The sequence below is a fragment of the Argiope bruennichi genome, chromosome 4 (genome assembly GCF_947563725.1).
Source record: "Argiope bruennichi chromosome 4, qqArgBrue1.1, whole genome shotgun sequence".
NCBI lineage: Eukaryota > Metazoa > Arthropoda > Arachnida > Araneae > Araneidae > Argiope > Argiope bruennichi.
Genome location: NC_079154.1, coordinates 553,480 through 580,972, shown reverse-complemented (window position 1 = coordinate 580,972; position 27,493 = coordinate 553,480). Strand labels below are relative to the sequence as shown.

Here is a 27,493-nt window from a genome sequence, read left to right as displayed (position 1 = left end):
CAGTGTCAAACACTCCAGATGTCCTGCATTTTTCCCATGGTGGAGGGTGAATCATCAATGGACATTTTCCCACGGGCGACCAGAGACGATTCAGGTTGTTCTGAACGGTGATTGGGTAACAGGGAGTCTGAGAGAAAAATAAAAGGTGAGATTTTTCGGAAGAAGACGGAGAGAAGCTTCGTGTGAATCAGGGAGAGAAGCTTCGTGTGAACCAAGGAGAGAAGCTTCGTGTGAATCGGACTGCTGCGTAGAATTCCACCCGAAGAAAATTCGGTGGATTCCGAGAGCTACCCCCGGAGTAGCCTAAGACGCCAACAGCCTGTTAGCTGTTCTTGTAAAGTTGTTTCCTTCGAAATGGTTCGAGGAACTATTCTTGTGTAATTTTCGTGTTGTAAATAGCATCATTCATTTAACCTAGATTAGAAAGAGTTGTTTTTATGTAATAAAGCTGTAAATAAAAAAATTTGATCATATTGCTACATGTTTTTGGATCGAGACTTTACAGCTTTAATATTTGGTGGCAGCGGTGTTGATAGAACTTTGTGCGGTAAGCTATCATTAGCTAACTGGACTTGCGTTTCAGACTCAGAGATTTCTAGTCTGAGAAAACTTACAATATCTAGGTTAAAGTTACTTTTAAAAAAGTTGCGTGGTAATTGCCAACTTCAAGATCGACGAGTGGAACTCAAAGCGAGGAAGAATCGCTGAGCTGCAAGAGCGTACTGACCCAAGTTAGAAAGGAATTCTCCAGCCGCAAGTTCGACGAGTGGACTCAACTTCGATTGGAATTCCCTCTACCTCCAACCTGGTATCAACCAACCGACGAAGTGTTCCGAGTCTCCTGCACACCGGAGAGTGCTTCCTAACTTTCCTTTCTCTAGAGGCAGTAAATTTATTATAAAAGTAACTGTCGATCACTGAAGTAAAATTTGAAATTTCAGTGTAGCATTTTAGAATTGGCTATTAAAGCAATTCAGTAAAGAAATTTTTAATTAGTTGGGACTAATTGTAAAGATTAAAATTTTGGTGTACAAGTTCTGTTAATAAGTTATAGAAGTAATGTTAAATTGTAGATGCTAATTAACTGGTAAATGCTAAATGTAACCACAGGTTTCAGTGGCTGAACCAAATGCATTCGATGAATGATAACTTTGACTTTTATCAATGTGTATTAGATGAAAAATTGTGTGACAGTTTGCAGTAATTAGTTGAATAGAAATCTGCTGATTTCAGTAAATTATTCAAAACTGGTGAAATATTTAATAGAATTTATTTTGTGTATTGTATAAATCAACTGTGTTTTATGTGTATTGTTGATACATAAAGGAGTTCCTTGTGTTTAAAATCAGTTGAGTTTTGTGTAGCTTAAAATTTTTTTTTGAGAGTAAGATAGCTAATCAGTTTGTAAGTAGAATTAAATTAAGAAATGGCTTTCTTAAACAGAGCGTTAAAAATAGATTTATTTTCCCTGACGGAAGAATTAGGGATCGAGACTGACCCCTCAAATAAAGTAGTAGATCTGATCAGGAAAATTAAAGAGTTCCCAGATATTGACTTCGTAAAAGATAGATATGAAGTTATAGTGGAAGAACGAAAAACAGAGAAAGAGCGCGTAGAGGCAGAATTACAAGCTGAAAGGCAGCGCGAACGGGAATTTGAGTTGGAGCGTTTAAGAATATCTAATTCCTCGGAAATTAATAGCTCACATTCAAGCCGAAATGAAAATTCTAGACCGCGAAGAGATATTAAGCATTTAATGCCTAAGTTTGATAGTAACCAAACTGATATGTCAATTTATCTGACATTACTAGAGAGGCAATTAAAAACCGCCGAGATTGACGAGGCTGAATGGGTCTCTCAACTACTGTCATTATTGCCGTTAGATTTGGCTCACATCATAGCGAAAGAACCGGAAGACAAAGCTCAGGATTACGAGCATATTAAACAAGTTTTGCTGGAACGATTTAAGATAAAAACTGAGACATATAGGCAGCGTTTCGTGAGCCATCAGAAAAAACCGAACGCATTGTGGAAGGAATTAATTTTTGATCTGGAACATTTCTTAGATGGTTGGCTTTCGGGATCGGATGTAACGGATTTTACCGGGCTAAAGAAATTGCTAATCACCGACCAGATAAAAAAACGCGTCCCGAGCCAGATAAGAGACCATTTTCTAGACGTATGGTAGGAGTTCGTGGATCCTTTTGTTCTAGCCGAGAAACTGGACCACTACGAATCGGTGCGGACGAGATCCAACTTTGTAAAATTCCCCGAAAGAAAAATGGTTGAGAGAAACAGACCGTTTTCGCCTAAGAAAGAAGAGAAGTATAAAGCGACGGAAAGAATGGCAAACGCTAAACCCAATGAGAATAAATCGTGGAGGAATTTAGCCCCACAAAGGAATTGGAGGGGAGACAATTTTGATCAACGGAAACAATTACAATGTTATGAATGTCTGTCTACGACGCATTTAAGGCCAAACTGCCCTCAATTAAAAAGGAATCAACCGACAGAGCAGATAAATCACGTAGGAAGCGCGCACGAAAATGAATTATTTGCTCCCTATATAAGTGAAGGATCCGTTAACGGATCGGAAATTAAAATTCTCCGGGATTCAAGCGCCAGCGTAGATATCGTTACACGAAATTACGTCAGTAATGCAGATTTTACCGGTGAGGTAATTTGGGTGAAACAACCATTGGACTTAGATTTGAGGTGTTTGCCTCTGGCACGTGTAAAGCTCAATAGCCCAGAGTTCGGGGAGGTCGTCACAAAGGCCGCTATTGTTGATTCATCTCTCGATCAAGGAATTTACCTTCTTAGTAACGCCACGGCCGAGTTACTTAACAAACGTATCAGTATTGCCACTGTGAATGCTGTCACTACTCGTTCACAAAAGAAGGGGGAAAACGCGAAAGGGGATGGAAAAGCAAGGAGAATAGAAAGCGGGACAGGAGGGAAGAATGAGATAGAACCTGAAATGCAACTGAGAGAAGAATCGTTACCACCCATTGAGATAGGGGAAGGAGCTGAAGATTTATTCACTCCGTTCAAGATAACTCAAGAAGAATTTTCAAAGGCTCAAATGGACTGCGGAACCTTGGAAGAATGTAGGGAACGCGTTAACAAAGGACATGAGGGATTTAAAAAGGAAAAGGGATTGTTTTTTAGGGTAACAAAAGATCATTTAGGAAACCCGAGATATCAATTAATTGTGCCGAAAAAATTCAGACCGGCAATATTAGAGATGTGCCACGAGTCGACGTCGGCACATCTGGGGGTAACTAAAACGAAAGATAGGGCCCTAAAATATTATTTTTGGCCAAATTGTGTAAAGGATATCGAGAATTACGTTCGCTCGTGTGATCCTTGTCAACGAATCGGTAAACCAAGGGAGAAGACAAAGGCCCCTCTCAAATTAGTTCCCGTTATATCGGAAATTTTTAGCAAATTAAATATTGATTGCGTAGGACCATTACCCATTAGTGAGAAAAACAATCGATATTTGTTAACGGCGATGTGTATGTCTTCAAAATATCCGAATGCAATCCCTATAGAAGACCTTACGTCAATCACAGTGATAAATGCTATGTTAAACGTTTTTAGTAGAATGGGGTTCCCCCGTGAGATACAGTGTGATTGGGGTACTTCGTTCACTAGCTATTTAACCACAGAATTTTTTGATAAGTTCGGAATAAAAGTCACTCATTCATCTGTGCGGCATCCCCAGACAAACCCGGTAGAGCGTTTCCACAAAACCATTAAGCGACTTCTAAAGGTACTATGTTTAGAGTCCGGAAAGGATTGGGAGAAAAATCTTCCCACAACTCTGTTGGCTTTGAGAACGGTTACTCACGAGAGCACAGGATTTAGCCCCGCTGAGTTGGTTCACGGAAAAAACCTAAGGACTCCAGAAGTGCTGTTATACGAGCACTGGGTAGCACCGAAAGAAAACGAAACGGCGGTAGCCAAATACATGCACGACTTAATAAACCGCATGAGACGTTGTCAGGATATAGCAGTAACCAGGATGTTGGAGACGCGAGATAAGAGAAAATTATGGTATGACAAAAATGCTGTCCATCGCCAATATAAATCCGGTGATCAAGTGTTGGTGCTCGCAGCATCTATGCCGAATAAACTATCAGTACAGTGGATAGGGCCAGGCGAAATTCAATCTCAATTGTCGGAAACGAACTATATAGTGAAAATGACAGGAAAGGGGGCCAAGCCCCAAATTTTTCATGTTAATCTGTTGAAACCTTACCATAAAAGATTGGCGGAGGTGAATCTAGTGTTCCACGAGGAAAAAGTGAATGTGGAGACGGAAAATGATTTAGAGATCGCATACCCGACGGGAGACGTAAACGTGTACGATTTCGAGGAAATATCTCGAAGTAGCAACTTAGAAGAGAGGTTAACGACGGAGCAGATTGGGGAACTCAAAGAGTTGTTACATAAACATAAAACAGTTTTTTCAAATAAGCCGGGAAAAACCCATCTAGTTGAGCACGATATAGAACTGATCAGTAATCAGCCGGTTCGGTCGAAGCCATATCGCACATCACAACGCCAAGCCGAAATTTTGAAATCGGAAATAAAGCAGATGTTAGATCTGAAAATAATTGAAATGGGACAATCAGACTATACATCACCAATGCTGTTAGTAGAGGCACCGGGAAAGGCCCCAAGACCTTGTATTGATTACCGAAAATTAAATAGTGTAATTAAAACTGAGTATTTCCCCTTGCCAAATTTAGAAGAGCGAGTAGAAAGAGTCTCCGCCGCAAAATTTATTACGGTACTAGATCTAGAGAAGGGCTACTGGCAAATTCCAATGACGAAGAACGCAAGTCGGTTAGCAGCGTTCGTAACTAATTTCGGGACGTATCTCCCTCTAAGAATGCCATTTGGATTGGTGAATGCGCCATACTTTTTTAGTAAGATGATGGCTGAGATATTAGGGAATTGTGAGAAGTATGCAGTACCTTACTTAGACGATATTGCGATCTATTCCGAAACATGGGAAGAACACTTGAAACATGTTGACGAGGTTCTTAAAAGAATAGGAGCGGCAAATCTAACCGTGAAACCATCAAAATGTCAGCTAGCACAGAGCCGGACGAAATATTTAGGACATATGGTAGGAGATGGCGTTCGAACACCAGCCGAAGCAAAAATCAAAGCAGTGATAGATTTTCCTACCCCCAAAACAAAAACTCAGATACGAGCTTTCCTTGGGCTAGCGGGTTATTACGCACACTATGTGGAAAAATTTTCTGTCATAGCCGCACCTTTAACCAACGCATTGAAAGGTAGGATGACGAAAGAGCAGATTAGATGGACGCCCGAATGCGAACAAGCACTCCAAGAATTAAAAATGAGTTTGACAAAAAAACCCGTCTTGCATGCCCCTGATTATACAAAAAAATTTATAGTCCAAACTGATGCGCCGGATGTAGGGATGGGAGTTGTAATGTCTCAATTAGATTCCGAAGGCAAGGAACATCCTATTTTATATCTAAGTAAGAAATTTTCTGACGCGGAAAAGAAATATAGCACTACTGAAAAAGAGTGTGCTAGTATAGTATACGCCATAAAGAAGCTTAAATTTTACTTGGATGGCCAGCACTTCACTATTGTCACGGACCACAATCCGTTAGTTTGGCTAAAAACCAATGCGGGTAACAACCCTAGATTGATGAGATGGTCATTGACTTTACGACCATACAACTATACTGTCACACATAAACCGGGCAGTAAGCACCAGAATGCTGATGGTTTGAGCCGCTGTAACCTTTAAAAAAAGGAAAATCTAGTGATAAATTTTAATGTGTAAACGGTATTTTAATGTGTAAATAGTGTTTTAATGTAAATTGTTTTTTAAAATGTATTGGTATTGTATAATTGCCTCTAAGAAGGGATAGTTGGTTCCACGACCCAGTAGTGACTTTCGTCCAAGACTGGACAAAAGTCCCCTTTCAAAGGGGGGGAGAGTTGTAATGAATCAGCTTCTTCCTGGGTGACCACTGTGACATTCCTTTTTCCCACACTCGATAATGTACATTCCGGGCCATTCTTCATCAACGAAACTCCCACAGTGTTAAGTGCCTCCAGATTGCCAAATGGAAGACCCTCCTTTTAAGTACGGTCATCTGGCCATTTAGTGCTAATCCAGATAAGGAACCACACGTGCGTTTCCCAGGGAAATAAATCGTGTCTTCGAAAGGCGACAGTGTCAAACACTCCAGATGTCCTGCATTTTTCCCATGGTGGAGGGTGAATCATCAATGGACATTTTCCCACGGGCGACCAGAGACGATTCAGGTTGTTCTGAACGGTGATTGGGTAACAGGGAGTCTGAGAGGAAAATAAAAGGTGAGATTTTTCGGAAGAAGACGGAGAGAAGCTTCGTGTGAATCAGGGAGAGAAGCTTCGTGTGAACCAAGGAGAGAAGCTTCGTGTGAATCGGACTGCTGCGTAGAATTCCACCCGAAGAAAATTCGGTGGATTCCGAGAGCTACCCCCGGAGTAGCCTAAGACGCCAACAGCCTGTTAGCTGTTCTTGTAAAGTTGTTTCCTTCGAAATGGTTCGAGGAACTATTCTTGTGTAATTTTCGTGTTGTAAATAGCATCATTCATTTAACCTAGATTAGAAAGAGTTGTTTTTATGTAATAAAGCTGTAAATAAAAAAATTTGATCATATCGCTACCTGTTTTTGGATCGAGACTTTACAATAGGCACCATCCTTGTTATTTGAACACCGTACACAAATTCGCGTTCAATCTAAAAATACTTCTGACGTTGCTTCTTAAAGGGTTATTAATGCAACATATTATCTTAATATTAAAAATGTCAATGTGGTTATGTTTGTATATATATATATATATATATATATATATATATATATATATAATTTTGGAAAAAAATTAATTATATATATATAATTTTAATTTTAAGTAATTTTGGAAAAAATAATCTTATAAAAAATATTTTATTATCTCTTAAAACTCAGAATTTTGGTATTGCAATGACATTAATTCTATTTTTGTACAATATTTCTTTTAACTGTTATTAATTTTTTTTAAATTTAAGCGCCTTAAAATTCATATTAACCTTGAATTATTCTTCCATTACTTTTTTAATATCTGTCTTCTTTTAATGCATATTTTTTTCAAGCCTTCATTTCATTCGAAGCGGTGATTCAATAATGCGAAATGCAGGTGCAACTCATTCTCTCAAACGAAGTAACGCTTTTTTGGGTCAATGAGACGTCGACAATAGCAGGCTGAAGCTACGAGAAATTAACTCGTATTTCGCCTTTTTACGCAGAGGTTTCGGAGAAAATGAATGTAAAAATTTTACAATATTATAAAGTAAAAAAATTTACGTTTTAATCATATTCATTTCATTGCCGTGTACTTTTTCTTTTAATTATTATTAATTCATTAGAAAATTTAACGAAGTTGATTTTGAAACTCCTTTATTAGGCAACTCTAAGACTTTGAAAAACTCTTCCTATTAATTTTTTAATTTCCCTTTTATATTATGCATATATTTTGTTATCCTTTTTAATGACATTAAATGATTTTATGTTGTTTGAAATCGAACGTAGATCAATTACTCGGACGAGAGCAGGAAATGTGAAGCTTTTTCAATCAAATGAAACTGATATTCAACGACAATCGCGGTTTCATGCTAGGTGAAATAATAAAAAATGTGAGGTTTTTTTACAATAATTTCGTAGAATATTATTTTAGAATTTTTTTTTTTTTTTTTGCATCATCATCAAATTTAAAATGACACTGATTCAACGATAACAATTTCATTTGCGTATTAGATGTTGAAAGGGCGCACTCTCAATGCAACCCATAAATTTCGTTTTTTCCTCAAAAAATAAGTTAGTTCACGCTCAGCTAATTTCATAACAATGGCTTTTAACCTTATGGTTCGTATTTGCTTTTAATAAACCATTTAATTAGATTTCTCTCAAAATGTGTGTGTGGAATTTTTTATTTTTTATTTTTTTTATTTTTTGATACTTTAACATTTGAGAATAAAGTCGGCAATACTGGAAGAATCCTGGATACTTTCTGCAGAAAATCCTTTATCATCGGCTAAATTCATCTCCTGCGTTTGATATTTTAATTTTAATTATAAAACATTACAAGCAATAAAAAAATTTTATAATAATAAATAGGCAGATATAGTTTTGCAAAAAAATGTAGGACTACAAACGAAAAACGATTATAATATTTAATAGAAAACATAAATAATCAAAATACCAATAAATGATTAAATTAATTTATAAATAACACATAAGTAATTATTAATTTCTAATAATAATTCAAAACTAATTATTATTAGAAACGACACTTAAAAGTGTACACTTAAAGTTTTAATCCCTGGCAGTGTTGTGTATATCATCTATAATCTATACTTATAATAAAGCTCAATGTGTGTGTGTGTGTGTGTTGGCGCTCTACAGGCCAGGTCATTTGACGTACAGCTACCAAATTTGGTACATGTATACCTTAGAGGTCGGGAATGTGCACCTGGGGTCACTTTTTTTGAAATTTTAATTAGAATTTTAATTATTAATTAAAAACTAACTTTCCCGCCAAAAAAATTTTCCATTTTCCCCACCGCCAACTTTTCCGCCAAAATAATCTTCCATTTTCCCCAACGCCAAATGATTAGGCTTTAGTTCTTTTTTTCTCCCAACAGTAATGAGGCTAGGGTTAAGATTTTTCGGCGGATTCTTTCAAACGATTCTGTTTATTTTCTTAATGTTTTATGCATTTAAAATTAAACATTGTTAATTAATCCATGTTTCAGATTCATTCTGAAGTACTTTTGAATTAAAATAACACAGAATAAAGGAAATTAAAAATGTATAATCTGCATAGCGTTACCCCAACTGGCGTAGAAAAATTCACGCATTTGCGTTACCGTAAAAGGCGAAGAAAATTCACGCATGCGCACTGTGTTCTGATTGTTGGCATGGCAACCATTAACAACGGACGATTTAAATTACTTTTAGGTTCGTTGTATGCTTTTGTAAGTAAATTGTATTTATGTTAGTTATATATTTTTTTGTATATGCTTATAGTTTTAAGTACATCGTTTTTTAAGTAGTTTTTTTTAACCTATTTTCAATGATTTAAATTATTTTTAGGTTAATTGGATGCCTTTGTAATTAAGTTGTATTTATGTTAGTTATATACTTTTTTTGTATATGCTTATAGTTTTAAGTACATCGTTTTTTAAGTAGTTTTTTTAAACCTGTTTTAGACCGATTATTTTAAACGATTCATTTTATTTTCTTAGTGTTTTCTGCATTTAAAATGAAACATTGTTCATTAATCGATCTGTTCATGATGAATCTGAGAAAATTTTGTTGACAAATTCTTGAGATATTACATAAATTAAGAAAGATATTCTTTAGTGCCAATAAAGTTTAAACGCTCAGTGACTCTATTATCAGTAATCATATTATTAAAAAAAAATGCTTTGTTTCAGTAAAAAATATTATTATATATTAATTGCAGATTAATCATTTACACTTTAATTTAAAGCATAAATTCTACGAGGGGTAACAGAAAATGAGAGAGATACATATCACGTTTTGATTGAAGGCCTTTATAATATTATGAGTGAATTATATGACTATCAAAATTTGAAGTTTTAAAATATTTTGCTGAAGAATCTATTAAAGTTGGAATTGCATAAAATATTTAATTATTAAAATTTTAACGAACATTAAGATTGGTGAACCGGCTGGTCGCCAAAGGCGGCTAGTACTATTATAAATGTGAAAGTTTGGATGGACGGATGGATGTTTGTTAGTCAATCACGTCAGAACGGCAGAACGGAATGAGATGAAATTTAGCACAGAGGTAGATTATAGTCTGAAATAGGATATAAGCTACTATTTATTCCGGTTAATTGAGTGGTTAATTTCTTATTAATTAAAAACTAACTTTCCCACCAAAAGTCTGAGGCCAAATCCCGCCAAAAATGAATAAGGCTACAGTTTTTTTTCCCCACGCTAATCAGGTTAGGCTTAACGTGTTTTTGACCGAATACTTCAAACGATTCTATTTATTTTCTTAGTGTTTGATCCATTTAAAATGAAACATTGTTAATGAATCTATCTTTCGGATTCATTCTGAAGTACTTTTAAATTAAAATAAAACATGAATTAAGGAAATTGAAAATTTCTAATTTGTATTGCGTTACCCCAACTGGCGTAGAAAATTCACTCATTTGCGTTACGCCAACTTGCATTGAAAATTCACGCATGCGCAGTGTGTTCTGATAGTTGACAACTGTGTTTTCATTTTAATTGAAAGTTTAAAAATTATGTGTATTATACTGTTGTATCTATCTCAATCTCGATCGATAAATAAAATAGACTTGACTTGATTTTAAAGAAACACGGACTTGATTTGCTGATTTGTTTAACTTCAGGTATACTATGTAAATAAATTGTTTTAAGGTTAGTTGAAGGCTTTTGTAAATAAGTTGTATTTATATCTATATTACTATTATAAATGTGAAAGTTTGGATGGATGGATGTTTGTTAGTCAATTACGCCAGAATGGCTGAACAGAATTGGATGAAATTTAGCTGAGAGATAGATTATAGTCTGGAATAGGACATAGGATACTATTTGTTCCGTTTAATTGAGTGGTTAATTGTTTATTAATTAAAAACTAACTTTCCCGCCAAAAATCGCCAAATGGTAAAGCTTCAGGGGTTTTTCCCCCCATGCCAATGAGATTAGGCTTAACATGATTTTGACTATTATTTCAAACGATTCTGTTTATTTTCTTAGTGTTCGATACATTTAAAACTAAACATTGTCAATTAATCGATCTGTCGGATTCATTCTGAGGTACTTTTGAATTAAAATAAAACAGAATAAAGGAAATTAAAAATTTATAATCTATATTGCGTTACCACAACTGGCGTAGAAAATTCACGCATGCCCAGGAGTAACAAAAGATAAAGCCATTGATGCTATAAATTCCAATCTATTTCCACGCGAAAGAAGTCGCGGGTAAAAGCTAGTCTAATATATATTCCTTCAAAATGTTGTACGCAATCCGCAGGCTAGAGCAAAAACATTCTTCTTATATCACCTCAATAAACCCCTCTTTAATCTTTTCTCTTCATTTTCTCTCTTGTATTTTTATTTCTTAAATATTTTCCGAAGTTTTTCTTCTTATGGGGTCAATTCATGTGACGTAAAAGTCACATGCCATGTACTTCTTGCGCATGGCATTTAAGTTTCATCCACGCCGCTCTCCTCGATCAGTCTGCCATTAACGTTCTCCGCCAAGTATGAGGCGGATTTTTTGTTTACATTTGAAGTTATAATTTTTGAGTCATGAGGAAATACTGGTGTGCTGATGGATGCATGCTTTAATGCGAAACATAAGAGTAACTGTCATGATAAAATGTTTTCTTATTTTCCTTTCAACAATCCTGACTTGGGTTGATAGCTTTGGTATAGATTTTTTCAAGCCTTCGAAGTCGGTGATATGCTCCGATCATTTTGAGGAATTCATTCAGTGTGTGTCAATTTATTAAATATAGCTGTTCCAGTAATTTGTTAGAAAATTTCTTCAAAGAAAAAGAAATCGGTAAGCGATTTCCGTCAAAAACAATCAAACACAAAATCGTGAGTGCATTTCTAATTTACTTTATTCACATTTGATGAAATTTCTGATAATTTTGAATATGCTTGGAAGGTTTTAAAATGTTTACATGAATATTACATTGCATTTTTCTACAAAATCTTATCTAAATTTAATTTATGTAAGTAAACAAACTCCTGTTGCAAAAATAACAACTGCTATAATACTAAATTTAGGGGGAAGTGAATATTACTAGTTTTCTAATTACATTTGCAGATTTGTGATGGATTCAGAGTCAATTTATATCAAACACCTGTTCTATTGTTAAAAATGAAATGTGAATAGTTTATTGTATTTAAACTGAAATTGACTGTTATCATAATATCCTGTTATAACACTGTGCACCTCAGTGATTTCTGTTTTAATAAATACAGGTCTTTTCATTGAAAATCAATTTCCATATCAGCATTTATTATATAATTTTTATTCCCAACTTCATTGCTATATGCATGTTTCACTTTTTTTTTCTATTTCTTTAACATATCAATTTTGAATTATAAAATTCTGTGAAACCATAAAAGTGTTTTTTTCAACTCCTCTTTATATTTGAAGATATATATATATATATCATGACCTTATTCTTGTTTATTAAATTTAGTGTATTGTATGTTTTTCTTTTATTTTATGATATTCATTCAATGTAACTTTAGCATTTAAAAAAAATTCATAAATGTTCTGCTTTAAAAGTATATTGTTCAACATAATGTTTTTATTAGTGATAAAAAAAACTGTTCTTTAGTATCTAGGATGAATAAAATTGATTTCATCATTTACATTGACATTCTTGTCATACTGTGTTTATATTATTTCTAAGTGTCTAGAAAAATAAATGTTGATAAATAGTAAATAGTTTTTTTTAGTTTTTTGAATTAGTGAGTATATTAAAAAATACATTTGATCATATTTTTAAAAATAATTATCACATATATTTTATCTTTCTCTCTCTCTCTCTCTATATATATATATATATATATATTTGTAATGAGTAAATACAAATTATGAAAGCGTGATTTTGTTTGTTTTCCTTTAATGATTTCTACAAATTATAATGAAATTATTTATTCATAAGTTGTATAGATTTAAAAAAATGTATCCATACCTTTTATATTTCATAATTTGAAATTGTAAACATAATTTATTCAATATATACTAATTTGAGTTTCATGTTCTTTCTTCTGAGCAAACTGAAAACATCAAAGTTTCAATATTTATAAAAGTAATTACATAAGAAAAAAATATAATAATTTTATTAGTAAGATTTAAAATATTAACTTATCAGAGAGTAATAATCATTTTTAAAAAGAACTAACTGGGGGAACTATATTCATAAGATTCAACATTCAATACTATTTAAATAATATATAAAAAAGAACATATGTAATTTTTCAAAAACACTGCCATAGTCATTTGTCAAAATGTATCCTTCGGATAAAAAGGGGGGGGAGGATATGGGAAAGGCAAGAATAAAGCGGCACCAAACGAATTAAAAAGCGATGTTAATTAATTATGCAAAAACAATAATTCCATTGAAAATACTAATTAAAATTTTAATATAAGAAATAAAATTATATAACTAAGAAAAGTTGGAGAAAATAATTCCAAATAATATCTTTAAAAAAAATCAGAAGTTTTTAATAATTGATCGGCTAGCGTAATATTTACTAAGCAATGGTTTCGTCAACGTTATCGGCAGACATCACGACATGCGCACAACGGTTGAAAATTGAACAGAAGCGGTTTGTTTGGTACCTGACACGTGACCGTGAATTGACCCCATTTTCACTTCTTATTGATTACTAGCTGGTACCCGGCACGTTTCTGCTGCTGAATAAAAAAATTTTGAAATATCGTTTGAAACTTGAAATGACTGTCTTACTTAATTAGAATAGATAGAGAGAATGTTTATTTTCTTGTTGGCAATGAATACATTCATTGAAATTGAATGACATATAAAGAAGTATAAATGATATTTATTTATTTATTTGACTTCGAGTGTTTCAGGGCAAAAAAAAAATTTTTTTTTCGATCTTCAGCAAAAACAAATATATTTGTTGGCTGACCGACTCGCGAGCATTCATCATACAATTGGCAATCCACACTTGAAGTGATTGACCTTGTGCCTTGTTGATAGTCATCAAGAATGCAAGTCGAATGGGGAATTGCAGTCGTTTGAAATCAAAAGCATATCGGTGGAAATAATGGGAATGCGTGGAATGAGCACATCTTCTCCATTCGACTTTCCATTAAGAATAATTGCCTCACTTCTTGCCGCATATTGGTCTTCTGATTTTGTTGTGCGTGATCGGTTAGCACATAAATGCTGTCTTCCGATTCTTGCCGCATGTTGGTCTTGAGATTCTGAAGCACGTGAATTTGCAATTCGTAAACGATATCTGATTCATTGCTCGCTTGTCGTTCCTCTTTTGTTTGAATTGGCTTATTTCTAATGCTGCGCTGGTAGATCTATTAATTGACGGACGTTTGGGAGGCATATTTTTTGACGAAGTAAGTATAATCGAAATACCGTTTGTCGATTCATTGAATAAGTAGAAAAACTGCTGTTTGCACTGGAAACCTTACCTTGATATAACGATATATATTGGGTTGGCAACTAAGTAATTGCGGATTTCCCTCATAGAAGGCTTCAGTTGAATTTTTAGGTTTGCAGACGTAGTACAAATGTAAAACACATTTTGTTATTTGATAGTTGGCAATTCAGCTGTCAATCAGTAAAAAAAGTTTTTTGATCGGTTGCGTAGTTTTCGTTTAGCGTTCGTTGAAAAATGGAAAATCAAAAGGAACATTTTCGTCATAATTTGCTGTTTTATTTCTTCAAAGAGAAAAACGCATCGCACGCTCATAAAAAGTTATGTGCTGTTTATGGTGACGAAGCCTTAAAAGAACGGCAGTGTCAAAATTGGTTTGCCAAATTTCGTTCTGGTGATTTTTCACTCAAAGATGAGAAACGCTCTGGTCGTCCAGTTGAAGTTTATGACGACCTAATCAAAGCAATAATCGACTCGGATCGTCACAGTACAACACGTGAGACTGCAGAGAAGCTTCATGTATCACATACATGCATTGAAAATCACTTAAAACATGGGTTCCTGACGAACTGAAAGAAACGCATTTAACGCAACGCATTAACAGCTGCGATTTGCTAAAGAAACGTAATGAAAATGATCCATTTTTAAAACGACAGATAACTGGCGATGAAAAATGACTTGTTTACAACAATATCAATCTGAAAAGATCGTGGAGCAGGCCAGGTGAACCAACTCAAACAACATCAAAAGCTGATATTCATCAAAAGAAAGTTTTGTTATCAGTTTGGTGGGATTACAAAGGAATTATTTACTTTGAACTCTTACACCACCCAACCGAACGATCAATTTTGATGTCTACGTTGAACAACTAACTAAATTAAACAATGCAGTTGAAGAAAAGCGGCCCGAATTGACAAGGTGTTGTATTCCATCATGACAATGCAATTCCACACACATCTTTGGTCACACGGCAAAAATTATTGGAGCTTGGTTGGGATGTTTTGCCACATCCACCATATAGTCCTGACCTTGCACCATCTGATTACTTTTTGTTTCTATCTTTACAAAACTCCTTGAATGGTAAAAATTTCAATAATGATGATGATGTCAAATCATACCTGATTCAGTTTTTTGCTAATAAAAACCAGAAAGTTTTAAGAACGTTGGATTATGATGCTGCCTGAAAGATGGCAAAAGGTCATTGATCAAAATGGGCAGTACATTACAGAATAAAGTTATTTAGTTCCATGAAAAAATTGTCTTCAATTTTCTAAAAAAAATCCGCAATTACTTAGTTGCCAAACCAATACAATTTACCTTCATCTCATAGATAGTAGTAATTCTATTTTGTATGCGTGAAATAAACTCTGAATAATATGTGCGATTCGTCGCAGTCAAAATATTGTGAACACTGAATGACGACATCCTGTGTGGAGGACTGTCCATTAACGAAAAGAGAAAAAAAAATGAGCGCTTCCATTAAATATTCTCGATTTCCTTTCACTCACATTCATTGGCATCGATGATAATAATTTTATTCTGTTTTTTATGTGTGTGATTAACTCCAAATGACGTGTGCCATCTTTTGTCAATTGTCAGCTTTAAACTAATGTTGAATCATGGGAATTTTATTATGCTCAACATAAATGCTAATAATATTTGTTATGTGCGTTTGATATGTTCAAAATAAAACGCGCAATGAGTTGGTTTATCGCCATCGGATGAAGGAGACGGCAGTGCATAAAATGCGAACAAACAAAGATTCGTTAGATATTAGATGTCGATAGCCATATTTTTTTCCAATTGCTTTTTTATCAGACAGGTGAAATATGAATTTATATATGCATCATTATTATTAAACGGACTTCCATCAGACCCTTTTAGAGATGAATCCTTTAACAGGGATCTGCGCTCTGCGGTTGCGTGCTAATATTTGAAGCAAAACGTCCACCTACACGAATCAAACACAGACGAATATAAATTTCAGAAGCTGTAATGTGTTAAAACTTGCCCATCACATAGATTTTTTTTAAACATGTTTTTACTTTATGAGAATAGTGTTGAGATAAGTAAAAGAAAAAACAACTTTTTAAAAGTTGATGTATACACAAAGTAGATAAGTAAAAAATATTATTTTTTTTTTAAAAAAATTAACTAACTTATCTAAAAAAAAACACTTCAAAATATTTTTTTTTAACAAAACAAATATTCATAACTTCGTACTATTCGTTTCGGCTGAGCCCGAATGTGCTGAAGTGATAGGGTTCGTCATAAGAATCATGTTTGGAGATAATTCTTATAAAAACAATAACTCCATAACATGCATGTTACAACTGACCCCTGTTATATTGTCACCCCTGTGCATTTTCTTCACTTTCGGAATTGCGCACGAACCTTTTAGACGGTGCGGACTTTACTTGGTGCCCAGACTTTATACAGCAGAAAACAGGACACATTTTAACTAGGTTGAGGATTGGTCATACTCGTTTCACCCACTGATATTTATTGATGGGGGATCCAACACCAATTTGATCAAATTGTAACGGTCCTATGTTTGATTTACACATTCTTTTATTATGTCCATGGCTTTCTTTGCAGCGTCTTGCATTTTTTCAGAAATCTCACCCAAACGCCGCATGTAAACCTTTTTGTTTTTAAAAAAATATTGGTTTTTATAATCATATATAAACATTAGTCACGCTTTTTAGGACAGTACCATACCTTACAACATTGTTGCGCTTTTTCATGGCTCACTTTTTTACGCTTTTAGACATTTGGATTTTGCAGACATTCCATGTTTCGATTTTATTATAATTTGATATATATATTTTAAATTCCAGAAGTGTGGCTCAGCTTAGCCAAAGATGGTTTTTGTGCCATAAAACAAACTTAAACCCAGGCGATCCTGAATGAATGTGCCGCCTCTCTACTGCACAACGGTTTTTGTGTAAACATTTATAAGCGAGCAGAAATGGAGTCTCGATCACTCTCGCTTTCACCAGCACTGCAGCTGTGTCGTGTAGAAATATCTGTTTTACTTATTATTTTAATGTTCCTTTAAAGTTTTAGTTAAATACTAATAATTTAATTATTTAATATATATTTAATTTGTTAAATAGTCCTTTGGTATTTTATTGTAAATAACGTGTTTGTTTAATTAATATTTTAAAAAGTGTTGGCAACATCAATTTTTGTTTTTTTATATTTTTTCTTTCGAATTCCGAAAATAAAAGATAAGTTATTTTAAGTTATTTTGGCAACGAAAGTCTACATTTATTTCTTCCCCCCTTTTTTCAAGTAACTCTCATATTTATTTTACTGTCATGTAACTGGCCAGTTCCCATGTGATATTGAGCTTAAAGTAATTGTGGTAATGTCTAGGACAAATAAGTCCGCACGACATAAATAAGCAGGCTCACTGCCAAGCTCTTTGAAACGGTAGATTGAATCAGACACTGTTTGCCGAGGCACGAACGACTTCATACTGCCATTTTCCTTGCTTAAACAACTCTAAAATAGCATATCTTTTGCTTGGCATTGTAAAAAAAAATACTTAAACTAAAAGATACATTATAAAATATGTTATAATTGAAGTGATAGACAAAAAGAACACAAATTAAAAAGAAATCAATTAACTTCTATTCTCTGATGTAATAACTTTGTCCAAGTTCTTTTGCCGCACACTGAATATACTGTAATTGGTCCCACTGGCCACATGTTTCCCCGCGGCACGGGTGTTTTCCTCAATGCAAGTATCTATTTTCTTGTCCAAATGAAATGGAAGAGAGAAATTGAAGAATAATTCATCTTGAATCTCCTTGACCATGTAATTGCTTTTGTCGTGTTTCAACTCTACTTTAGGTGGAAAGTTGGGAGTAAAGTATAATACCCGTGCAAAAATGCATGGTTAATATTTTGAGCAAAAATGTAAGTTTTTCAAGCTATCTGCGATCGAAATATTTAAAAAGTGAGCTCTTGAGGAAATACAGGATTTTTTTACATTTATAGTTAGTTAGTTAATTATATTGGCGTCCCCTTTTAAAGCAACACAAGGGCTATTTTGGAACGGACCTTGTCATTTTGAACCGTCGTCAGATGACGTTTTGACATTTATAACGTATATGGTATCTGAAGGCGATAAGCTCATCCTTATTTCAAACTGAAATTATTATCGTTACAGAAAAGTTAAGTAAAATGAAAACTGCGTCGTTACTAATGATATTTATTATCCTTGCGCTTTGGCGACAAATTATTTTTTCTTTTAATTTTCAACTCCAAAATGAAAATTTCTCCCTATTTTTGAAGTTCATATGACCGATGAAGCTAGTTCAGTCGCATTGATTTTTTTTCCATGACAAGTCCTTTCTAGTCAATTTCACTTTAATTAGGAAAAAAAAAAATTAAAGTCACGATTTCATAATTTTTAAAAGTTGGCCTTCTTTTTCCTAACTGAAATAAATTCAAAATAAACAAAGATAATTCCAAACAACTAAAGACATTTCAAAAAGTTGGAAAATGGGAATGATCGAAACGTTTAAACAAATCAAGAAAGTTCTCAGAGCAGGCGAAATCACTCTCGATTCCATCCTCTTCAGAGTATCTGAAGACTTTTATTGTGATCGGGATGGATGCTCCGACGTCGATGTCTTTTAATTCTTTCAAATTTTGTTGTGGCCCATTTCCCACCTCATTACCAATTTTATTCTCAGCCACGTACGCGCGCAATGCACCCTCTGAGACACAGTGTTTGCAGCAGGCGGGGAATCCTCTTGAATCACATTCAAATTCGCTGACATCAGTATTCCCTACTACTCTTTCTTTTTAGTGACATGCTGATTTGAACATTAAAAAAATTGAATGAGATAAGAAAAAACAATAATTGAAAAACAAAAATCTCTTAATAAAAAAAAACAATAACAGGCATGCTGGTACCACAGCCTCAGGTTCCTCTACAAGTAAGTTTAGAGAAGTTTTTCGATTCACCCACAAACCATGAACAGTTTAGAAAATTTTTGGAAGTTTAATTTTATTGCAGTCGATGAAATCCTTATAGATTTAATGGTACGCTTATTCAATACAACTCGAGAATGGTAAACTTTCCCGACCTAGAAGACAAGGAAATGTATATTCTTTCTTTCATAGGAAAGACTATTGAACTAACTTCAATACACTATTGTAGCATTCTTTTAACTTACTTTTCAAAGTCGCAGAACCCTCCCTGGCTAAAACTTTTGACTAAAGCCAAAGGCCCAAGGGGTCACATTACCTCAAATATTTTATTAAAATGTAATCTGAAGTTTATTTTTATCGATTTTTTTTAATGTCTCATTTTGAAGCTTCTTCTTGGTTTCTTCTTAAATCACTTTCTCTTTCTTCAAAATACTCTATCACGAGGCTTATCTGCAAGTAACTTTGACGTTGACTAACTTTGCAAGTAACCTTGATGACGGTGTTGCCGAATTCCGCCGACAAACTCAGAGGGGTGAGGGTAGGCATCAAGAGAGTAAAGAATCACCATACAACATGAGGTCCCAAACGACGTTTAGGGGGTGAAAATCGTAAAAATATAGGGAGTCGGTAAACTGTTGGAAACTGTAAAAAATTAATAAAAAAAATAGTGTTTCAAATATGAATTTTTTTAAGTGAAAGCACATTCTTAAAGGCTGTTTTAAATGTAAGTAACATGCCGATTTAATGAACCAGGGGGTAGTAAATTATTGAAAACGAAAAAGTAGTTTAGAACCCTTATCTTCAAAAATATTAAAACTTTAAGAAACATAAAAGCTTGAAAATATGATGAATTTTATACTCTTTTAATTTGATATAAGTCTGTAGTGTGAAAACTGAGGAGGTTTTAAGATATTCAAGAAAAACTAAAATGTTTGCCGGGAAACATCGCTACCGAAGTTTACAGAGGGTGTTGCCAAATTCGAAAGGTAAATTTAGAGAAGTGATAGTAGGCATTAAGGAGATGAAAAATTATCATAAAAACATAGGGTTGCAGGAGACATTTATTCTGTGAAAATCGCAAAAACAGACATTGAAGGGACAATTAGCCTGGCGAAGAGAATGGCCCTATGAATGCGAGGATTTGTAACAATGTAGTCGAGAAGAAGAAGCTTTCTCGTATTTAAATTTTCCATGCGTTCGAGGAATATAAAAGCAGCGAGCATTGCAGAATTGATGGTTTGATGAGTATAAAAGCAGCTTGTATTCATTAAAGAGCGGTGCAAAATTCATAGTCGATAAGTTTCTTTCTTAAACAACATGTCAGATTTCATGACTGACGAATATGCGGATATGCATTTAATTTACGGCCGAGCGGATGGTAATGGACGCCTAGCACAAAGAATATACCAAGAGCAATATCCAAGTAGGGGTTGTCCACACCACAGCACCTTTGCAAATATTGATCGACGGTTGCTGGAGACAGGATCCTTCAAAATAACGAGGCCAAATTCAGGGTAAGAATGCACACCTGAAGCAGAAAACTGAGTTTTGCATCACTTTGCCGATACCCTATCGACAAGCAAGCGATCAGTTGCAGCTGAATTGGGTATCCGGCACGCTCGATGCTTGATGCCACACAGGAAGATGCACTCTCTCCTGCAAGAATTTTATTCTCAGATTTTATCTCAGACTTGTTGATTGGCCACCATGTTCCACGGACCTCAATCCCTTGGATTTCTTATGGGCCACATGAAATCTCTTGTTTATCAAACACCTTTGGATACAGTGGAAGATCTCGTAGCACGGATTGTCGTCGCTGCTGGAGAAATCGCAAGCACACTTGGTATGTTTGAGCGCGTCCGGTGGTCTTTTAATCGTCGGTGTCGGTTGAGTAATGACCTTCGCGGCCGCATCATTGAATAATTTTTATAAAAGTTTCCCATCGTCTCCTTTCTTATATTAAAGAAAGGAGTGCTGTGCTGTAAATGTATGCTGTATATGTATTCTATCAAATAAATTTTCACCATCGTTTGCGATTTTATATTTATTTCTTTGGGAATTCCTATCGCCTTTTTACCTACTATCACTCCTCAGAATTTTTCGGTAGAATTTTGCAATATCTTCTGTAAACATCGGTACCGATGTTGCAGCGATGTTTACTTGCAAACATTTTAGTTTTTCTGGAATATTTTAAAACCTCCGCAGTTTTCACACTACAGACTTATATCAAATTAAAGAGTATAAAATTCTTTATATTTTCAAGCATTTATTTTTCTTAAAGTTTTAATATTTTTGAAGATAAGGGTTCTAAACTACTTTTTCGTTTTCAATAATTTACAACCTACTGTTCATCAAATCAGCATGTTACTTACAAGAAATATAGCCTTTAAGAATGTGCTTTCACTTAAAAAAAATCATATTTGAAACACCATTTATTATTTTTAATTAATTTTTTACATTTTCCAACAGTTCTCCGACTCCCTATATTTTTGCGATTTTCACCCTCTAAACGTCGTTTGGGACCACATGTTGTATGGTGATTCTTTATCCTCTTGATGCCTACTATCACCCCTCTGAATTTGTCGGTCGAATTCGGCCACACCCTGTATATATATATTAGGGATTGCAATACCGGTATACCGGGATACCGAATACCGGTATTTTGAGCCATTTGTACAATTTTGTAATACCGGTATTCCCAAGTTTAAATACCGGTTTTTCGGTATTTACTAGAAATTTTTAAAATGGTCTCCACTATATATTCAGGGATCGCGAACATAGCAAAATAGTATACATTTTTGTTTTTATATCTCCTTAACGGGCGAAATTAATTAGCTAATTAATGGCTTAATTAATTGCGTAAATCTAAATTAGAGAAGCATGGAATATCCCTGAAAGAAAATATTTTATCCATAACGACTGATGGAGCAACAATTATGAAAAAAGTTGGAAAGTTGATTGTTGCAAATCAGCAGTTGTGCTATGCACATGGAATTCAATTAGGAGTAATAGATGTATTATACCAAAAAAATAAAGAACAGAAGAATCCAAATACTGTGGATATAAAAACTTCGGATTTCAACTTTGAAGAGAGTAAAAGTGAGAGTGATATTGACAATGAAGATCATGACAATGTAATTGTTGAAGAAGATATTGCTAATGACGATGAAATATTAATCTATCAAGAATTGCTTCCTATAATTTATAAAGTTCGAAAAATTGTTAAGATATTTAAACATTTCCCTATAAAAAGGATATTTTACTAAAATATATACTAACTGAAAATAAAACAGAATATATGTTAATATTAGATTCTAAAACACGTTGGAACAGTCTACTCCTAATGATGGAACGATTTTTGAAACTGAGAAATCCAATCGAAAAAGCAATAATCGATTTAAACATGTAAATTATTTTTTCAGGTAGTGAATTCGACTTAATATCCAGAACTATATCAGCTCTACTTCCAATAAAACTGACTATTGAAGCAATATGTCGGAGAGATTTTAATAACAGCTAATGCAACAATACATTTCATGTTGCAATCACTGAAAGAACAGCACACATCACTATCTAAAGAATTATATATTACATTGAAAAATCGCACAGAAGAAAGGCATACCGAAATAGAAAATGTCTTATGGCATTTACATAATTATAACGATTTTAAAAATGAAAATGAAAAAGAAGAAAAGAAAATAACCAGTTCAAATTTGATTAAGTTTAGAGAAAATTTTCTTCTTAACATTTTTTACCCACAAACCTACCTCCACATTCAGAAGAATTCGGTTCAATTATCGAAGATTATGATGTCACTACTGTAGATAGTGAAAAGGAATTGTCTCTTGAACAAAAATTAGAATTAGAGATAAATAAAAAATATTTCAACGAACCAAAATACGATACAGAAATCAGCTACATCCAAAACCATCCGATGAGAAATCAATTTATTTGAAGATGAGGGATTTAGAGGTAAATACTTGAAAAAAATATATCGTGCATTGCTAACAGTACCACCAGCTAGCATAGATGCCGAAAGAGCGTTTTCGACAGCTGGTAATTTTTACACAAAATTGCTTTTCAGGCTTAATGACAGTACAATTGATACATTATGTTTTTTTAAGATCACATTTCAAAAATTTGTAATAGTACCATAGACTGAATAGTGATATTTACACTTTTTTGTGATTTAAATAAGTAAGAGGTTCCTTTACTTTTTTGTGATTATATACTGTTATAATTTATAAGTTACAAATTATTTTTGTGATATTTACACTCTCTAACAAAACTGGCAAATGAAACAAAGAAACACCTGTGTTTTCTTTCTTTTTCTAAAATTTCTAATACCGGTATTAAAACCGGTATCCCGGTATTAAGATTTAAAAAATACCGAATACCGATATTGAAATTTAGTTCCGGTATTGCAATCCCTAATATATATCTTTGTTTGACAGTGGCGAACTGGGGAATTCACCTACTCACCCCTCCGACAGTTGTGGTCCGGGGCCAGGATGCAGATGATTTTGCTGTAGCACGAGCTGAGGCCTTTCAGGTCGACGTCGAATGGGGCGATTGTCGTCCCGATCACCATCAGGCGATCTTCGTGTCCGATCGCCTTCATCAGCTTCGGCAGCTCCTTCTTCAAGCGCATCGCCTCCACCTAGAAGAAGAGCAACGCTCGAGAATGAACTCCTTCACAAAATCATCACATCTGAGATTTTCTGGATGATGTAAACTTTAATGGCTGTTAGCACTTTAATGGCTGTTAGAGATTTCAAAATAAAAGTTTACATTAAAGTGGGCTTGTTCTTAATGCTTGTATTTTAATATGCCTCTTTCACAACTGTTGTATTATTAGCATCTTCCCGAGCCCGGTTGCCGAGAACGCCAGAGAATCAGGATTAGGACTGAAATCCCGGGAGTATCGTAATGGCGTCTTCAACTTCGTAATAAAGAAAGTGAGAAATTTTGCGAAACGGCACGGCTGAAAAAAAAAAGGGAGTAAGCTGCTCACTAGGACGCTGTTGGTAGGCTGCTTCTTCCAGAAGTAATTCTCCGCCTCGCCGATGTGGATGAGGGTCGGCTGGGCCAGCCTGCCCACTTTGAAGACGAGGTGCATCAACATGTCGAGCCCCTCCTTGCCCGGGTATTTCCCGTTCACGTTCTTGGCAGAGAGGTCGATGAGCGTCGCGCCCACCTCGCTGCAGATGGCGTGGATGAGCGACTTCTTCCCGACGCCGGGAGGACCGGCGATCAGGATGGACTTCACGTACGCCCCTTTCGAGTGTATGGAGTGGGAACCTGCGGAGGGGGAAAACACCACTCTTTCTACTCAGAAATGAAAGGAAAAAAACCTAATAAAATACATCGTTATGTGAATACAGAGCGTGCAACTATCTAGTAAATTTTGCTGATACATATGCAGTTAGTTGCAAAAATTAGGAAATAAATGTAATCGCCTTGTGAGTCAAAACTAAATAACGTGGAGAAAAAGAAATTTTTTTCGTTGAAATACGACTCGTAAATGAAGATACGCTTATTATTTCTGCGTATCCAAAGAATACCTCTTCTGAAAAAACTCAACAGCATCAACATAGTGGGAGCAATAATAACTCTGATGACACACATCTCACTTTATACATCACAAAGAATACATGGTTCTATTTCTTTCCGATAGATTTTAGAAGCAAAGTTAAATACTTTATTATTACTGCACAGAAAAAAAAAGAATATATTTTTATACGTGACATAAACCTTCAATAATATTAACAATAGTAACATTTTCCATTGCATTGTTAAAGCTTCGCATGTGTGGTGAAATTTTCTTCAGATCATTTGAATTATTTAAGGGCAAGCAATTATTTACATTCTAAATAAATATCAGAGAAATTGAAACCACCTCAATATAAAATAAAACTAGGGAAAAAAATAATGTTGATTTTGCTCATCTATTCTGCTTCACGGTTGCAAAATTACAAAAGGGCAAAAAAAAAAAAATTAATCGAAAAAAAAAAACGTTTCTTAACAATAAAGACACTTTTAAAACCTCGCGAAGATTCTGACTTGCCATCTTACGATCAGCCGGCCGTCATAGCATCCAAGTTTGAGACAGTTTTCTATACCGACTGAAGGACACCCATTCCTGCTGCTTACTATCAGAAATGCTTTTACACTGCTCTCTTTCAGACTTGTATAAAGTATGCATATATTCTTTAGATGTTTATATATAATCGCTTAAAGAGAAGAAAATCGTCTTCAATGCTATGAAAATCTGACGAATTTTTCAAAAGTTATTGCCTTCTCAAATTTTATCAATTGTTTTCAGTACGTCACTTAATCCTATGAATTAGGTTTATTGGAAATTTGCAATTAAGACACAATCTTATATCTCCTTCCCTAACTTTTTTTTTCAATTCTGCCTCGATTAAAATATGTTCCGTCAGTGAAAGATTAAAACTAAAAAGCATTTCTGTTCGAAAACTCATCTGAATTTGAATTAATTTTTTTCTTTTATTTTCAGCAGACAATTATAGGTCTTCACAGTAATTGTTTTGATCGCACATAGACGCCAATGTTTATTTTTTCTCTCACTAGTACTAATGTTATCATTTGGGTGCTGTGTTTTATAATAGACATAATGAATTAATCGTCACTTCGTTTACTATATAATATTATAATAGTATCAAAACTTGGGAAGAATTTTGGAAATCTGGCGACTTTTGAAATATATAACTATGGAAATATCTAGGTGAAATATTGATTGAGGAAATGTTAAAATTTTTTGGCATCTTTATTTAAGATCTTCGTTAACCCTATAGAAAAAAACCTTATATACTACCTACCATTTTATTAATGCTCTTTGCCATAGTACTGCATAAATTTTTTAAAAAATTCTATTGTAATCGTCCTATTCTAATTTTAAAATTACAACAGTTAAAATTGACGACATCTGAAGAATTTTATAATATTCAACAGACAAGATTTTCAAAAAAAAAAAAATCTTCTTTAGTGAAAGAATCTCTAACTATGCTTTCCCTAATCATCTGAATGACTTTTTTTTTTTTAAAAAAATGGACAGCATCTCTACAAGCTAAGCTTTCCAAAAAGAAAGTAACAGGAGTAAATGAAACCTGATTTTCAGTCACATTAGAAATTTTTTTCAGCATTCGGAAACTATGATATGCTTTGATGCAAAAACTATTCAAGGCTCCTTATTGAACAGATCGTTAGCCATAAAATGTGGCATGCAGTTACATTTTGTCTGGTAGATACTAATTAACAAAGAGTTTTCTAAATTTTAATCAGATTTTTATTTCTTAAAAACACACACACACATTTTAATATTTTTTTTCTGTAACTTTGAAGCATACATTTTAAGCAGGAAAATCATGTTCGCACAAATCAAAAATTCATTCAGTAAGCTTTTCAATGATATAATGTAACTTTAGTACAAATTTTCTCTCATTTTAATAAATATTTCAAAATACTTTTTTGTGGTTAATATCTTTCATTATCTTAGTTCCTGAATTTGTACTTAGGTAAACTATACTCACACGGTATTAAATGCATTCTTATGACATGCGCATTATTGCCGCTGAGAAGAAATCTTTAAATAAAATAAGATAGATGCATCTCTTCTAAAACATTATCATGCTACGATATTTCAGACCAGAGATTCAAACCTTCTTTGAATTTTTTTTCATTGTCTAGAAACAGGCAAATGTGGTGAGTACTAAATCGGTATCCTCCTTTAAAGACGAACTCGAATCAACCAAATGGATGCACAACTTACCCATGGGCAGGATACAATACTCATTTATTATTCGTCGGATGTCTCCCAGGCAGGGCATTGCGTCCTTCTCGGGGTCGCTTTCGACGTCCTGGATCGATCCCACGTAATTGTAATCGCCGATGAAATCGGACAAGGGGAATTTGGGATAGTCGATGATTATTTTTTCCTTGATCAGCTCCTCCACGAGTGACTCGAAGCTCCTGCGGGAAAGCGAACGACAGGTCAAAATGTCTCAACGCTACTACCCACAATCAAGCAAAAATAGCATCCCACCTGTTCGGAGTCAGATCCTTTTCTTTCTTCCCTTTCCCTTTTCCCTTTCCTTTCTCTTTTTTGCCACCTTTCTTCCTTCCCTTCTTGCCTCCTTTTTTTCCTTTCTTGCCCAGATCCTTTTCAAAAGCCTGAAAGATTAAAACTTAGTAAAGTGAGCCACTTTTGAGATATATAAATCGGACCGACCGGTCTCTTTTCAGTCTGTTAGTTCTGTCTCATTAAAAAA

General features: G+C 34.3%; 1 protein-coding gene across 1 annotated transcript in view; it reads right to left on the bottom strand.

Annotated features, from left to right (window-relative positions):
• LOC129965612 (dynein regulatory complex protein 11-like) overlaps nt 1-27,493 on the bottom strand; it is a 117,920-nt gene that overhangs the window by 4,801 nt on the left and 85,626 nt on the right. The window contains exons 13-16 of the mRNA XM_056079657.1: nt 27,268-27,395; nt 26,995-27,194; nt 24,217-24,503; nt 23,685-23,862 (exon numbers count right to left, since the gene is read on the bottom strand). Of these exons, the coding sequence (XP_055935632.1) occupies nt 23,685-23,862; nt 24,217-24,503; nt 26,995-27,194; nt 27,268-27,395 (793 nt within the window). The remainder of the gene's footprint in view (nt 1-23,684; nt 23,863-24,216; nt 24,504-26,994; nt 27,195-27,267; nt 27,396-27,493) is intronic.